Raw genomic sequence first — 17,469 nt, 5'->3', positions numbered from 1 at the left:
TTCTTCTCAGAAGGTGGGTATAACTGTTTGCACAACAGTTCTAACTTTAATAACTCTAATACACTTGTTAATCTTGGATGTGTTCATGGAGGATTTTAGGATAAACTTGTGGCAAATAATGTGAAACTGGCAGTTTAGTACTTGGATGTACCCAATTTCTGTTTGGATATACCTGTCCTTTTCATGTAGTGAGAACTCCTATGTGAAAACAGTAAAATGCACAACTATAAACCGTAGTAAGAAACTGAGGTATGAGAGGATGATTTATGCTCTTCTACCTTTGAAAGGAAAAATCTAATGTCACACAACCTGGTTCAATAGACATACTAGCACAAGCATCCTCAAACTTCCATCTGAGCTGTGCTCTTAGGGGGAAAAATTAGGAGCATTTACATATCTGTGTGAGAAAGCTGGAAATTCATTTGAAAGGTGTTGGAAAATGGAAAGCATAAATGTGCCAGTCTGCATTTACATCACTGAAACTCAGATGTTCACATGCAATGGATGCAGAGTACCAGGGAGGGGAAGGGAAAAAAGTGCAGTGCCTTCCTTCTTTTACATTTTAAATTCAAATTAATTTTCCCCCTCTTTTTCCTACCCTCCTAAATTTTATTTTGACTAGGTTGGCGGCCTGCTTTTAAATACTACAATATGTGGATTTCTCTCATTGGAGCTATTCTGTGCTGCATTGTAATGTTTGTCATTAATTGGTGGGCAGCACTTTTAACGTATGTTATAGTCCTTGGGCTTTACATCTATGTCACTTACAAGAAGCCAGGTATGTACAGGGGCTTCTTTTGGTTGTGGAGGGGGGAAAGAAAGGAAAATATATGGCCTTGGCAGGGAAAAACCCCAGCAACTTCTTTCTGTTTGGACCACTAGATTAAATTTCTGTTTCAGCCTTTTTAGTTGTAATTAAATGGAATTTTTCCCGCATAGTCACTGCTGGTCCCCCTCCTCCCAAATTATGAAGATGCCACGTAGGCATAACTGTCTGAATGGTAATTGGATGAAAAGGTGCATATGGAAAATGGTAAATTCATTGTGCCTATCAAGAGATGTGTATGGGAGGAAAAAGATGATAGTGGAGTCTTACTTTTCCTCATAAAAATAGTAATCTGAAAGGATCTGCTTAATCTAGCAGTTTTCCACTGAAAGTATCTGACTTTGTTTAGGCAGTGTTTTGAGATTCAGGTTTTTTCTTTGCTGTGGTATAAAATCACTCAGCACAGCATTTTTTCCTCAAGTGGTGTTCTTTTGTGAAGTTGTAACTTCTGTGAAGTTGTTGTGGTCTTGGAAATGTGGAGACAAAAAAAAGCTACTCCCTTCCTTAACTATTTTGCTTAAACTTCTACAGAAATGTTATCTTTAGATATAATTGCCTGTTAAGCTGTAGGGTTTGTTGACTAGCAAGGTGTAGCTTAAATCTGTGGGTTTAGTCAATGTCCAGCATTTATTTTGTGATCATGAAGCTTTACAATGGACAACTGTAAATAACACGTCGGAACCTCAAATCTTTGAACAGATGTGAACTGGGGATCCTCGACTCAAGCCTTGACTTACCTGAATGCTCTGCAGCATTCCATTCGGCTCTCAGGAGTGGAAGATCACGTGAAAAACTTCAGGTAACACTGAAAGATGGGAAATTCTGTTCTCTAGGCTGCTGTCACAAGGTTTGCTGTCAGGGTTTCCATCCATTGTTCATCTCCTGTGATTCATCCAAGTAAATGGAATTGCAGATTGAGTGGGGTTGTGAGTACAGGTGCCATCCTCTGAGGTTATGAAGATCATGGCAGCAGCACAGTTTTCAACAAAGCACCCATGAAAATGAAATGGAGCAGCTAAGGAGGTTGAGAGAGATTACTTTGGGGATTCATATGGTATCACCAATTACTTATGATGATGTTGGAAAGTGATCTCCTGTAATGACTTCGGAAGTTTGGACACTTCCTCTTTTATAATTGATTTAAAAGTTGCCTTTGACTTACTTGCACTGGGTTGGCTCTGCCTTCTGAAGGAAGGTAATGTAAGAAATGAGCAGATGATTCCAGGATTTCTGCTGGACACAAAAAAATATAAGCTGCAGAATGCAAGGGATGTGACTTACTAGTGGGGAAGAAAAACTTCATCCCTATTACCTAGTCTTGTCTAAAATCTGTTCTTGAACTTTTTAAATGTGTAGATTTTCAGATTTAATGGGATTACTGAATTTTTATGCAATTAGTCATATATCTGCTGACAGCTGGGTAACAACTGAACTTTTCTTAATTTAACATAGTCTTGTAAAAGTGGATGAGTTTATTACATTTGCAGTGATGAATATGTTATTACAGCTAATATTTGGAAGAACCTTTTCTGTTACTGAAAACCCCCAGAACTCCAGATTAATTCTAATTCCAATCTTCTTTTCCCCCCCTTCATAATTCTAGACCTCAGTGCTTAATTATGACAGGTGCTCCAAATGCACGTCCCGCTTTGCTTCACCTTGTCCATGCTTTCACCAAGAATGTGGGCTTGATGATCTGTGGCCATGTACATATGGTAAGTTTATTCTGTCTTTATAAAGTTACTTTGGTGGTGTTTTTCTTCTCTCAGATTTGTTGTTTGGTTTGGGTTTTTTAACGTGTTTGACTTCATTTGTGGCTCATGTTTAAGTTTTGGTTTGTTTATTTGTTTGGGTTTTTGGTTTTGGGGTTTTTTTTTAATGAAAGCATCATTAGGCATTAAAAAATGCATGAAGAGATTTACTGGTAAGTTTTGCTAATGGGTCATCACTATGCCAGTTAGGCGTACTACAGGGAAAATTTGTAAAAAATCAGTACCTTTGATAATTTGATACCTAAACTCTGAAGGACCTTTTACTTTTAATTGAAGTGAACATTGGGAGATTGATTCTTTTGTAGAGTTCTGACAAAAAGCCTGACAGAAAAGAAACCTTCTTGAGCAGGAACTCAATATCAGTTTAGTTACTAGTTATCAATAGCTAAAAATTGCTTTTAACCTTCCAAGTAGCTTTTTATTCCTTCAGTTATCAGATTAATTTATTGTCAAGTGTTTCCTCTTCCCTTTCTGACCAGCCCTTGATAATTGACTAAGTATCCTTGGATGTTTTGGTCAGAATACCAAGTGAGGATGTGTTTGCAGAGGTTCTGCAAGGATATAATTCTGACAGTTCTTACTACTTAGTGTCTTACGTGGCAGACTGGAGTGGTTTTTTGATGGTGGGAAGGAAGCAATTTTCAAGTTATTTTTCTTCAGAATCAGCTTGTCATGAGTTGTGTTGATTGAGATACAGGGTTGCTTTCATACAGTGATCTGTACCAAAACTTCCATTTAGCTACGGAGAGGCTCTGGCATCTCTGATAAATTTAGATAAATGCATTTTACCACACTGGAATTGTGTGGTTTTGCTTCATATCTTAAGGCCAAACTTCTGTCACATCACTAGGAGCATTTTAGCAAGTGCGTGACTAAGAGATGTAATGCAGGACTGGCACATGTCACCTACCCAGACTTGTGCAAGGCCTTCAGCCCAGTCCTGTGTGACAATTGACATGTCCAAACTGAGGAGACCTGGGTTTGAAGGGTGTGGGATTGAGTGGATGAGGAGCTGGCTGGAAGGACACAGGCAGGGAGTTGTGATCAGTGATTCCATGTCCAGCTGGAGCCTGGTGATGAGTGGTGTCCCTCAGGCTTTGTCTGGGACTGGGACATCCTTCATAGGTGGCATGGACAGGGAGAGCAGGGCCACCCTCGAAAGGTTTGCAGCTCACACCAGGCTCAGGACACACCTGGAAGACATTGAAAAAACATGTATTACTCTTAAATGTTTTTAAATTTATTACACTTACCAAGTGTGACTAATCTAATGAACAGATTAAAGCAAATCAAGTTAATGCAGTCCACGTACAGATACTCTGTCTTGAAAAGCTTTTAATTTCTGTCTATATAAACTTCATATTTCAGTGAATACGAAAGGAGAAACAGAGGACTGCTAGGGAGATAGGATATCACAGATGTAATCACTGCCATTTAAAAGTAGGGCTGTACAGGAAAGAATAAGCTGGTGTCATCCTTCTTGCAGGAAAGCAGCTCTGAAGATTCTTTGGGAGCATGTTCTTTCCCTATTTAAAATGACTTTCTTAAAGGAAGGGTGGCACCACCTCATTCTTCAGTAGCTTTGACCATTTGGTTGAGTCTGTGTCCTCCTGCAAAAACTGGGCTGCTTTGTTCTTGATTATTCCTTGTCCTGTATTCTGCATTTTGATACCTAGGAGGAACACAAAAGATTCACCCCAACAGAAATAACATAAAGGAACTATTTAAAGAGGAGGTGACTTTGACTGCAGGATACAAAGACTCCCATAAAGTGTAGTATTAAGTCATCCTGCATTTGTGTGTATTTTTTTACAAAGCCCTTTTCTTTTAAAACCACGTTCATGCTTTGGAGGACAAGCTGATTCCCACCCCCTGGGGAAGAGGATTGTGCTCGGCAGGAACAAGGTTGATAAAGTTTGAGCAATCCTCTTCCTGAAGATGGTAAAAGTTCTTCACTTTTTGCTGCTGATAGTGCCTGCTATTTTGTGGTTTGGGGTGTTGTTGAAAGTGTTCAAGCATGTTTTGAGGTTCTGTGAATCTGAATTTGTTTCTAGCAATTACTAAAAATTGGGAGGGGCTTTTTTACTCCCATTACTCCTATTCCTAATTCTTGTTCCCCATCCCTGTTATTATTTTCTTCTTTTGAAAGGGTCCTCGGAGGCAAGCCATGAAGGAGCTGTCAACTGATTTGGCCAAATATCAGCGATGGCTAATTAAAAACAAGATGAAAGCTTTCTATGCACCAGTGCATGCAGAGGACTTGAGGGATGGAGGACAATACTTAATGCAGGTATTTAAAAAAAAGGCTGCATTGCTGAAGATGCCCATCAAAATCAGAAGGGGCTTTATACTTAGAAATACATTCCTTTTGCAAAATTACCTTCAAGCTTTGATGAAAATATTATTCTCTTAAGCAGAAAACAGAACCTTTAGTTGTGTCAGTAACCTGTTATTTTATAAAATACTTCTTCTTCTTGTTCTTCTTAGGCTGCTGGTTTGGGTAGAATGAGACCTAACACCCTTGTTGTTGGATTTAAGAAAAACTGGAGACAGGGTGATATGAGAGATGTTGAGACCTACATAAATTTATTCCAGTAAGTAGAAAATACAAAGTTTAGCTGCTACATTCCATTTCAGTATGTTTGGTAGTAAGAAAGTTCCTAGTTACATGAAGTCTCTTTCAAGTGGACCTGGGTTTTCCATTCAGCAACCTTGAACACCTTGGGACCTTTCTGATATGAAAATTAACAAGCAAATCTATATAGTTTAAGCAGATTAGAAATCTCCATAATAACTTTCTGCATCAAAAAAGAGTTGTGGCAGAGGTCTGAGGTTTGAGAGCTACTGTCTGAAAAGGAGGAGAATCACTTTGCTCACAAGATGCACAGCACTGACACACAGGCTAATACAGAAAGGAGAAAGGAAATCCCAGAGTAACTTGACAGTGTTGAAAGGCAGACCAGTTGTGGTTGAAGACTTAAAGAGTAACTTGTGCTGCTACTCAAACATTTAAGGAAAAAAACAATGCTTATTTTACTTAGAGGTTTTTGTGTTCAGCTGAAGTGCTGGTTAACCCACTTCCTTTGTGCTTTGTATTTCTCATTTTCTGTGCTTTTAAAAGAGAGAAGGGATGGGGCTTTAAGCTTTACAGGCAGATATTAGGAAAGGACCAAAAAAAGTCATCTCACCTAGGTCTCTATGAGAAAAGCAGGGGCACCAAATACAGTGGAAAAATAAGGAAACACATTGGTTAGTTTTTCTTTTTTTTCCTATTTTGTTTTGGGATGGCTTTTGCAGGAAGATCTGTCAAGGTCAGCAAGTCATGTGGTTCCCCACATCCCTAAAGAAACCTCAGGAGGTAATAACTGCAGGTCAAATGTCTTTCTGGAAAACTAAAAGTTTCTGAAGCACACAAAATAGAAACACATCTAATCTCTACAAATCTAACACATTAAATAATGAAATTAAAATGTTCACTAATAGACAAAACAAATCTCAAATCAACCTCAATTTTTCTTGCACTTATTATAGAATATATTGATACATCAAACATTTCTAATCAAGTCTTACCATCTCTAAAGCACAGTGTTTAATTAGTGAAATCCTGAGAAATTTCTGTCTGTGGAAATGATGTGGGAGGGAGTTCTCTGATTTATGGTTGTTTGCACTGAACAAGTTATTTATATGTAAAGGATGGTGGTTAATGACTAATGCAAACTGTATGATATGGTTAAGTTCATCTTTTTCTTGTCTTATATTTTGGGTTGTTACTAATTTTACTCCACCTTTACTCAGCAGTTTTTTCAGGGTTTTTGCTCTTTTCTACAGTAATGAAGGTCTGCCGCTTTATATTTGAGTGGAGTGAGTTTCAGTTTTTTCAGATGTAATGCTAACTTACAGCTAGTTTGATATTAAATTGCATCATCTTAGGTGTTTTCAATACCCAGACGTTTTGGAAAGATGTCAGAAATGTTTAGTCCTCAGATCAAAAACATCTACTCAAACCCCTTTCTTGATGGATGGAAATAAGAATCTAAATTTCTTGGTGGATCTTACTACCTCTGCAGAACTTGAGTGACCTATTCATTATGATTTTATTTAGTCACTGTTTACGTAGTGTAGAGATGGAGTAGAAGGAATAGGTATCCTTTCTAAATACTGTTTTTCCTAAAATGATGTTCAGGTAATGTTTTGGATTTGAAGCTAAAGCAAGTTTATAATTTGAGACTTCCAAAGGCAGTGCTCATTCACTGGAATTTGTTCAGGGAGGGTGCATTTTTCATTTGGAAAAGAAAAAGGTTTAAAATATTTTATTTTTATTGCTTTTGTTTAGTGATGCCTTTGATGTTCAGTATGGTGTAGTCGTCATTCGCCTCAAGGAGGGCCTGGACATTTCTCACCTTCAGGCCCAAGGTATGACTTTGTTCCATGTGGCAAATTTGCTGTTCTAATTCCCTTCTAAAACTGCATTCTGAAAATATTGAAGCTCAGTTAAAAAATCAACAAAACATCTCTACGGTGGTACAATAAAATTCAGTGAAATTAGTTAAGTCTGAACTGTAAGATAGTAACCCATGATCAGCAGCAGAACTTGGATTTTCTGTGTTTCACATTTTTGTGTTTGCACATTTTATACAACTGCTTCCAGAAGAACTGCTGCTTTCCTGAAACTAATTAGTGATGCTGGCAAGTTGGCATCAAATATTTGGGGCTCAAGCCCAGAAGTTGTAAAATCACAACAAATACTGCACTATGCAGGGATGCCATTGAGTTTGGTGTGGGTTTCCAACCCCTACAGACAAGTTTAGGGACTCTGATTCAAATTTGGAAATGTTTTTTATGTAGAAGACTTGGTTGTGCTTTCTGAGTAGAGTTCTTAAGTGGAGTGGTGAAATTTTAGTTACATTCCAAGCCTGTGAGCTTTGGTGCCCTGATTTGATCGTGAGTAATTTATTTGTGGCTTGCACCATGCGCTGCTGCTGCTACCATGAGTAGAAAACAAAAGCAACAACATCCCCCTGAAAGAGGAGGATCCTTTGCTGGCAAAGGTTAATGTTTTAGTATTTTTAGTCCCAAAGAGTAATGTTTTGGTATTGGAGAGAGTCAAGGAGCCTGTCAGCATGTGCAGGAGGGCAGAGGAGTGTGAGAAATGGCAAGGAGTGAACCTGCAGTGTGGAAACAACACTGCTGAGAAAGCTGGGAATGTAACCCCAGGCTGTCAGCAGGATCTTGGTGCCCACTGGGGACTTGGTGAGTTTGCTTCAGCTCTGGCAGCTGCTCACAGAAGCCAAACCTGGGAAAAAAGGCTTGACAGTGAGACAGACACATTGGTGTGCGCTGTGCCTGAGGCTCATCTTCCTCTCGGAGTTAAAAGCAGAAACAAAAAAAACATTTCACCAAGTGATTTCTTTCTTTTTCATTTTCTGGTTGTAGTTCCAGAGTGTTACCTAGCCCTGGTTGTAGGTGGTGTGGTTGCAATCAGCTACCACAACCTGGGAAAGGAGCAGAAATGACAGCTCTGCTCAGGGGGAGCCTCTTTATGCTCTGAAGAAGTTCACAGGATATTTTTGTGTTGGTTTTCCCCCCTCCTGCCCTCTTCGCTGTGGTCTAGCAGTTGCAGCAGCATGTAATTAATTTCAAACCGACTCAGAACAGGCACATACCTCTGTTGATACAATTTGTAGCAATTCAGTGGTTTCTAATAGGCTTTTTGCTTTCACAAAGATTTGCTGTCATCGCAAGAGAAGTCTCCCTGTGCCAAGGATGTCATAGTGAAAGTGGATTACAGCAAGAAGTCTGAGACAGACACTTCCATAGCTTTTGCTCCATCAGCCAGTGACAGAGCTCCCACCTCACGCAAAGGTAACTGCTAGTGAGCAATGAGCCTGGAATTCTCATTCTTTCTCTCTCTCATTCCTCCTCTGTTCCACTCTCTCTCTCTGCCCACAGATTATTTAGGGGATTTTTGTGTGTGTGTGGAATAGAAGAGTAGTTATGCTTTTATAGATGTTGATGTCTAATCTCTTAAGTACTTTGTCTCAGATCTTACCAGTATGTAGAATAAATATTTGTTTTAAGACCCCTAAATAAACCAGGAGGTAGCCAATGACCTAAAATAGATTTTTTTTTTTTTGTAACTGAGTTTGAGAGACAGTCAAAAGTGTTTGAGGATTGTGCCCTACATCTTACAAGGGATGGGAAGGCTGCTAAATTTATGGAGGTTTTTAAATCTCAGACTAGAATATTATGTGCATATTAACAGATACAAATCATTCAAGATACTTTGATATGACAATAAACAGCTTTATTATTTTCTTACAAAGCAAAAGCCTTAATAGTTAGATGGGTAGTGGAGGTAGATATAATTTTTTTTTTGAAGTAGAAATGAATCTTAGGATTTGGTAGACTGCATTTGTGTGCTTTTCTCTGTGCAAAAAAACCTGCTTCATTTCACGTCTTTACTTTCTATTTTTTTTTTAATTTACATTTGTATTGTGTTCATTAATATCACAAAGGAAATTAACCTTTTTATTTTGTATCTTTAAAAACCTTCCAGAGGAGGATGAGGATGGAAAGACTCCAACACAACCACTGTTGAATAAAGGCAGGCATTTTCCATCTTTTTGTGTTAAATCATTCTTTCACATTGTTGATTTTAGTTTTCCTTTTGTAATTCTTTCTACACCTAAGTACCAGAGAGGAAAATACCAACCATGCAATGTTTATTTGCTTCTTCATATCTGCTTTAGAATGTGCGTCATCCTTAGGGCCTAGGCTCTGGGGAAAAAAAAGGCAACATTGTGGAAATTCCCAGAAGAGGTTGCTACTGAGACAGGATTGTGCATAAGTGTAGGAATTAAAAAAAAAAAAAAAAAAAAAAAACAAGAAAAATTAAAAAGCTCTTTTGGTAAAGTAACATTTGAAATGTATTAATGGCCTTTCTGCTTTCTCAGCTGTGTGTGTCAGGTCTGGCTCCTTGCTTGGTTCAGGAGCATCTGATGGTGCAGTGGAAGTGCTCTCAGTTTATTCAGTGTACCTTCCAGAGCCATGGTTGTTGCTCTGTTATTTGCAAATAGTTAAATAGCCTCAAAACTAAGGCTTGGTACAGCTACCCACTGAGGTGAACATGTTGAAATAATGCAAAGTGTTCTTTCAAATCAGCATTTTGAGGAATTAACTGAGCAGTTTTCACTAACTTGTTCTGAGTTAATCAGGTATTTTTGCCTTAACTGCAATTAATCTGAAGTGTTTTGACATTGTCTTTGTAATTTCAGCAGCTGGGAGCTTCTGTGTTTTAATAATGGAGAGTGAGATTATATCTTGAAGCACAGGATGGCAGTTTGGAAGAAGTCCCAGTATGCAATAAAGTAGTACATTAATGTAAATCAGCCACAGATGTGCTCTAAATTTAAAAAATTCCTAATAAAATAAGGACAGAGACAAATGTCCAACTCCTGGCTCTTGCTCAGACTGAGGTTTTAATTAAGAGAAAGAGGTCAGGGATTTTTTCCTGCAATTCAAAAATGGGATCTGTATTATTCTAACTGAAAATGCTATTATTGTCTTGTCCTCAGTAAATCAAATAACTTTGTTATGCAAAGCAGTACTATTTGCAAAAGGGCCCAATATGCATAAATAGCTTTTAATTTTACCACATGCTTAAAGAAATCTGGATTTAAGGAGAGAATTACTTAGGACAAGACATTTACTTATAAAATCACTTACCTGCATATCTTTAGGGAAGTTCTGTCATTTGCAAGAGGTAGAGTGTGTGGCCTAAAGCTCTGGGGCAAAGCTAATTAAATTGTGCAGGCAAAAGTCTGCACGGAGGCCTCACACATCCTTTATTTCTCAGATGCCTGCTAAAAGACTTCAGCTGCTGAAATTATGAGCTTCTAGACCCCCTAAATACAGCCAGTTCAGTTTATATCCAATCCATCAAAATTTGGAGTTGGGTTGGGGGGTGTAAAGGAAAATTTTCATTTAAAAGTAGGTATATCACAAAATGTTAAGAGTTGCATTTGATGATTTTCAATGTGATTAAGCGAAACACCTCAAAACCAAAATTTCACTATATGTTTTTTTCCAGATTCAAAGAGCTCCTCCTCTCCTTTAAATGTGACTGACCAAAGACTTCTTGATGCCAGCTCTCAGTTCCAGAAGAAACAAGGCAAGAGCAATATTGACGTCTGGTGGCTCTTTGATGATGGAGGTAATGTGTTTCATCATTTAAAACCTTTAATTGCTGATAAAAAAAATACTGGAGTATTCTGGATTAGTTGTTAATATATATCTGTAAGTCAGTTCATATAAAATCTGTACTGTGTAATTTTACACTGTAAAACTGTGTAAAAAGAAAAAAACTCTACAATTTTCTAAATTTGTCTGAAATTCTGTTCAAAACACAGGTTTGACACTGTTGATTCCTTACCTTATCACAACCAAGAAGAAGTGGAAGGACTGCAAGATCAGGGTGTTCATTGGTGGAAAAATAAACAGGATTGATCATGACAGAAGAGCGTAAGTTTGCCTCAAAAATTACATTTCAAATGCTAATACAGCATGTTACACATTGGATTACTTCTTTTCCTGCCTGCCTTATTTCAGTTGTTCTTTGCTGGAGGTGTGATCATATTCTGTTGCCTTTCTAAAGAAAAAGGTTTTGTTTCCCCCAGATTGTCTTTGGATGAGTTACCTCAAACTATTTTTTCTGCAGTACTATCTGACACTATTTCCAAATATCTTCTGAGATTATCTTCAAGAGAGAGCTCTTCTCTTATTTAAAAGTCATAAAACTGTTTGTGGTTTTTTTTTTCCAAAGCATGTTGTTGATTTATAGTCATATGCCAAGTCAATTTGATTTTTATCCTTGTTACATTTAAGGTGCCTTTTTTTTTTGGGGTGGGGGGTGTTTTGTTGGTGGTTTTTTTTTTTTTTTTGTTTGTTTGTTTCTTAAACCAGTGGTTTTTATTACCAAGCAACTATCTGTTTAACCTTTGAAAAAGTTAAAATTATGATCATGTATAAAAGCTTGTTTTTTCTGATGCAGGATGGCCACTTTGCTCAGCAAATTTCGGATAGACTTCTCAGATATTATGGTCCTTGGGGATATTAATACTAAGCCAAAGAAAGAAAAGTAAGTCGCAAAACACATCTTGTCTGTTCATTGAATTTGTGATTTCTTTAATTTAGAACACTTAATTCTTTCCTACATATGTTATGGTAGAGAAGATCCTGTGTTACTCAGTGTTTCACAAAAATGTGGGAAATTAATTAACAGTAACTCTCATGTCCAAGAATATAGAAATCTTTATTTTTTTAATCTCTGGCCCTTAGATTGTAATAATAAATTCAGAAAAATTAAGTTTTTAAAAAAACACAACTCTGAATTGTCTGAGCAGTCTTCTTTAAGAGATGTTCACCAAAACTTAAATGATCTGAATCTCTTAATGTCTTAGTTTAGGTAACAAAGCTTGGTCTTGAAATATCCTGATTAGGATTTTTCTTTTTTTTTCCTTCTCATTTTTTAACTTGGTTGGACTTTCAGTGTACACAGGAATGATCATACATGTGATATTTCATACTTTCAAGTTCAAAAAAGCATTAATTGTAGATGGCTTTCAGCACAAATTTAGAACAGAATGTGTATGATCTAAAAATACTTTGCTTTGCCATTATCATCCTTTCCCTTCAGGTCTTCTTGAGTATGCTGAAGTTGTAAAAATATCTTTTATTTGGGCATGCTTTTATCTGAAAGTCTTGATACACCGTGGAATTTGGAAAGTGTTATTTTAGAACTTGGCTAAATGCTAAAGTTAATGTGAGTTCTTTTGTACCCTTTTTAGTAGTTTTTTCTTAAGTGTATAGAATACCTTGAGCAAGTAAAATAAAGGAAAACAAAATATTTCTGGCACTCTGATGCTTTTGGATATGCAGTTTCCAGGAGCCTGCTGCTGTCAAAGGTGTAAACTCATTTATGCATCACAGCTGAGATCCTGGAACCATGTGGAATTATTTTTGTTTATTAGAAGTAATCCGTGGATTACTTCTGAGAGCATTTTTCTGTCTCTGTGGATACATCTCCACAAGATATCCAAAATATTCCTAAATACCATTTAGGTATTAACAACAGCTGGGAACCAAGTGGAGGAAGATTTATTTTCAACAGGTGCTGTGCTGTATAATAATGTTATTATTAGATCTGCTTTTTGCTCAGCCAAAGAATAGCAAATCACATTTGTTTCCTTTCTTTGGATTAAGGTGAAGTCACTGTACAGTAAAGACCACCAAGGGTAGATATAAAGATATTTTGTTTGTGATGTGGGTGTTTCCTGGAGGAAATGTAGGTAAAAAAAGTAAGGCAATGTGGCTTCTTCTTTCCAGCAGAAATTAACTCCTCCTTGACCTTCAGAAGGTTTTATTCTGAAATTCTTGCTCTAAAGTCCTGATAAATCACAGTGTTCCTATTCTTACAAGTGCAGCAGGAAGACTAACTTGGATATCTGTGTTTTTTTCATTTGAATGTGGCTCTTGGACTGTACTGGAAAGAGATAAAAGAAACAAAAAGAACAAAGCCAGAATCCAAACAGAAATACCTGAGACCTGATAGCTGATTTTTACTGGAACATGCAAATTCCTCCTCCTTCCAAGTTAGTTCTGAAGAATGTGCTCCCAGTTATTGTACCTTTTTTAAGGATGGTACTGTTGAGCTTTTAAAATTAGAGGTAAATTTCTGACCTGAGTAAAGTTTTAATTGTGTGGCGAATTGTTTGCTGAATCACAACATCTGTGTGTGCAAAAAGCTGATTTGATGTTCTAACTGCAACAAGCAGGCAAAAAAAAACCTTTTGTTCATTTTTACATACCAGTAAAACTTAATTGCTGGTACCATGAAAATAATTATTGATGTAAAATCTCCTGTCTGCTCTAATTTTTGTTCATTTGATCTTTCCAGTATTGCAGCTTTTGAGGAAATGATAGAGCCCTTCCGACTCCACGAGGATGATAAAGAACAAGAAGTTGCAGATAAAATGAAGGAAGATGAACCATGGAGGATAACAGATAATGAGCTTGAGCTTTACAAAACAAAGGTTCTGGCTTTTTTTAGAATGTTACCTCAGCTAAATCTTCCTTCTCCTGTTTCATTTGTGGTCGTGATGAGTTAATTCCTGTTATGCTCTCTTTTCCATAGCAGTTTTTTAATGAATAGCAGATAAAAAGTAGCATCTAAAACCATTTAGATGGTTCACAAAGGCAAAAAGGTTCTGTATTTAAGTATGAGCAGGGCCCAGGCTGCTTTCCTACAGTATTTCCACATTTAGTTTAGAATCATTCATCTCCAGACAGGTGTTTGAGTTGTTTGTCTTTTTTTTTTTTTTTATCAAGCAAATAATTATTATTTTTGAAAAACAGCACTAAAACCAAGCAACACTTTGTGGTGCAGAGGAGCAGTTGAAGGTTTGACTATTGGCTATTGTGCGGCACAGAGACAAAAGTACAAAAGTATTTCTTCTCAGGTGTTTCTTTGCATGAGAAAATAAATTACATCCTGTAGCAGGGAAGCACTTGGCTCACTTACACATTCTGAGCTGCTGCTTGCTTTTTTCCCAACCTTACAACCATTGGTTTTCAATAATGAGGAGTTTCCACATTGAGATGGAAATACCTGCTTTTTATTTCATTCCAGGTGGTGATAGTGTTTTCCCTGTCTTTATTTTTTTAAAGAATTTTTTGTAGTTTTTAAACAAAAGCTGTTCCTAACAAGCTTGATTTTATTTACAGACTTACCGACAGATTAGGTTAAACGAGTTGCTGAAAGAACATTCAAGTACAGCTAACATAATTGTCATGTAAGTAAATTATTTTAACTTGTGGTGCTACCTGAATAGATATGGAGCAGTAATTCACAATATAAATGGAAATACAGATCAGGAACAGGTCTTTGCCTTGGCGTATTCAAGATTTCAGTTCTGACTATATTTATTTTTTAGAAGTATGGAGCCACCATTCTGCTGAAGAAAAAAATGTTCTTTTTAGTGTTGTGCTTTTGATTTTGCTGCTTTAGTTGATCACATCCACATTTGTGGTGCAGCTCAGGACTCTCAAATTCTTTCTACTCCTGTGTGCAGTTACTCCCCTCGTTCTCAAGTCCTTCCTTTGATTTCCTTTTCTAGGGGATCTCTCTGTATAAAATTGAGTCATTATCTTGCTCACAGATTTTTTGGGGATTACTTTCGGTGTGAACAAGCAAGAGGCAGATTTTTTGGTGGGTTGTAGATTTCTTACTGCTGTATTTTAAAATGCTGAGGATGAGTAAATGTCCTCAGCTTAGGAGGATTCTGCATGAAGCTGCCTGAATATTAAATGGTGTTAACAGGCCAAAACTGAGCGGGGAAATAGATGGAAATGCCTGTGATGTTTCAGGCACAAACTTTCAACTCATTAATTGTAAGGAGGGTAAAAAATAAAATTAAAAATATTAGGAAATTTGACTTAACAATTAGATCTTTCTAGAATCGTCTGTCGTATTCATGATGACGCTGTGGCTGGCCCGGTGTCTGTGCTGAGTGCAGTTGTGTTTCCCTTGTGGCCTGCAGGAGCTTGCCCGTGGCACGGAAAGGGGCAGTCTCCAGCGCCCTGTACATGGCCTGGCTGGAAGTGCTCTCCAAGGACCTGCCTCCAATCCTGCTGGTGCGTGGCAACCACCAGAGCGTCCTCACCTTCTACTCGTAGGGCGCTGCCGCGGCTCAGCTCTGGCGGAACGGTACTGCAGCGCCCAGGGAGAGTGGCTGCGTGCTCTACAGCTCATCGACATCACTAAGGCAAAAAGTGACTCTTCTTTCACCGTTCACTGACTTGAAAGCACACAAGGAAAGTCACTGTATTTCTAAAAGTTGTGACATCTTCAGTTTTATTCTATATTTTCTGTAATTTAATCTTGCTTAATGGGGGAGGATTCCTTGTTAGACTGAAGAACAAGACGAGCTTTTTGTTTGCTATTTGAATAGCAGCAATAAAATGTTGTATTTTTGATCAATGAAAGGATTATAGATTTATAAAAGCCTTTTAGCCTTGAGGTGCCTTCTGAAATTAACCAAATCTCACCCATACATCCTATTTTGTAAATTTATATAGAATGTCAAAATCTGCCTTCAACTAAGAGTTTCGATCAGACTTCCTTTAGTTTTTAGTCTATTCCACATTACAATAAAAATGAATGCTGCTTTTCAGTCTTCCATTGAGCTATTAGTTCTTAGTACTGTATGTTTTCTATTGTCAGAAAGTGTTTTGGTTTTTTGATTTTTTTGGTTTTGTTTTTTTTTTTTTTTTCCATTATTATATCTGTTAGATTTAAAGGTGAGAATTGGGGCAGGTCAATTGAACTAAAGCAAATCCTTGATGTTACTGCCGCTAAGTTTTGTAACAGTTAAAACTAATTCTGCTTGAAGAGAGGGTCCTTTTTTCTCAGATTTGACAGTGTGCACTCCTTTGGCAGTAGTCTGAGACAGAGAGCTGATTTTATCTACCTTGGCAGAGGGTCGTACACTCTTGGTCTTAGCTCTGCTGTGAAATCAGGCTCATCTTGCTGGCTGAGGCTTCCTACCTTAATACAAATTGGAAGAAAATAAAAGACCTGTCCTAGTTCTTGGCCTCTTATGTTTTAGTGTCACTTTCAAACTTATTTTTGAAACAAAACTCGACTTAAGGCTTGAATGGGGATAATATAAGCAATGTGATGCTATCTAACAGAAACCAGTAAACACTATGTGGAATTGTGCTATCCAGTATGAAATGTAAAAGCTGCAGTTCTCTCGCATTTTTCAACAAATGGTTAAACGGACCACTAAGTTCTTAGGGGAGATGTTTTTAGGTCAATTCATTCAGTTGTCAGCAAATGAATTAGTCTTATTAAATAATACTCAGGTTTTATCGTCTAGCAGTTTTGATCTGTTCCATACATCCTACTTTATACATTTTCTATGTTCAATAAAGAAACTGCCAGTCTTATGTGCCCTTTCATTGTATATTTGGGAAAGTTCATAATTTAGTCTACTGCAAACACCTGCAAAAGAAATTGAGCCTTTGTATAAAGGTTAGTAGTGTGAACTGTTTTTTAAATTCCTAATATTTTTTTGGAAAGGATTGCCTAAAAACATTTCACAAGCTTTTGATGTTAACATTGGACATGCTACTGGATCAGTTTACCAGTGGGTGAGTGACTTTCATTTAAGGATGCACAGAAAAGGTTTTTTGGTTGGTTTGGTTTTTTGTTGGTTTTTTTTTTTTTTTTCCTTTTTTTTTTTTTTTTTTTTTTTTTGTTGTTCATTTGTTTGGTTTGAGGTTTTTTTCTTTTTTGGTTTTTTTTTTTTTTTTTGTTTTGTTTTGTTTTGTTTTTTTTTTTGTTAAATACAGGATCAAATTGAAATGTAACTGTTCCTTTTGAAGGACAAAGTGTAATCATTGCGTGGCAAGGTAGAGCTTCAACTTCTTGTGATTAAAGATTAAAAATACACTGTGCAGTGTACACTGTTGTCAAGTTCTTGGTAAACTGCTAGAAATCCTTCTTTTTTTCTCTCTCTTTTTATTTTTTATTTTTAATTTTTGCCGTTTCTGTCAATTGGATTTGAGACTGTGGAATCATTTCACTTTTTCAAAACTTCTAGAGAAAAACAAACATGCATGTCTTGCTGCTAAGTGTGAGATAACTGATGCCAGCATGAGCCCAGCTTGTTGTGATAAAACATTGTAAGACAAGACAGACAGTGTGGGGGCAGAGTGATGTTTCCTTCCAGCTTGAGGGGATGTGGATCAAACGTACCAACATAAATATCACCGGGTTTACAGTGTTTTGTAGGGGATAAGGTGGTCACA

General features: G+C 37.2%; 1 protein-coding gene across 1 annotated transcript in view; it reads left to right on the top strand.

The window, feature by feature from the left end:
* Window positions 1–16,864, top strand: part of SLC12A2 (solute carrier family 12 member 2) — a 55,124-nt gene extending 38,260 nt beyond the window's left edge. The window contains exons 14-27 of the mRNA XM_058823881.1: window positions 623–778; window positions 1,526–1,625; window positions 2,430–2,541; window positions 4,748–4,888; window positions 5,086–5,192; window positions 6,932–7,011; window positions 8,323–8,460; window positions 9,155–9,202; window positions 10,688–10,810; window positions 11,007–11,118; window positions 11,648–11,734; window positions 13,553–13,688; window positions 14,380–14,447; window positions 15,195–16,864. Of these exons, the coding sequence (XP_058679864.1) occupies window positions 623–778; window positions 1,526–1,625; window positions 2,430–2,541; window positions 4,748–4,888; window positions 5,086–5,192; window positions 6,932–7,011; window positions 8,323–8,460; window positions 9,155–9,202; window positions 10,688–10,810; window positions 11,007–11,118; window positions 11,648–11,734; window positions 13,553–13,688; window positions 14,380–14,447; window positions 15,195–15,330 (1,544 nt within the window). The 3' untranslated portion in view covers window positions 15,331–16,864. The remainder of the gene's footprint in view (window positions 1–622; window positions 779–1,525; window positions 1,626–2,429; window positions 2,542–4,747; window positions 4,889–5,085; window positions 5,193–6,931; window positions 7,012–8,322; window positions 8,461–9,154; window positions 9,203–10,687; window positions 10,811–11,006; window positions 11,119–11,647; window positions 11,735–13,552; window positions 13,689–14,379; window positions 14,448–15,194) is intronic.
* The last annotated feature ends 605 nt before the right edge of the window (window positions 16,865–17,469 follow it).

This window comes from Ammospiza caudacuta, chromosome Z, assembly GCF_027887145.1.
Source record: "Ammospiza caudacuta isolate bAmmCau1 chromosome Z, bAmmCau1.pri, whole genome shotgun sequence".
Lineage (NCBI taxonomy): Eukaryota > Metazoa > Chordata > Aves > Passeriformes > Passerellidae > Ammospiza > Ammospiza caudacuta.
The sequence above is the reverse complement of the archived record's forward strand: the minus strand, read 5'-3'. Positions and strand labels throughout refer to the sequence as shown.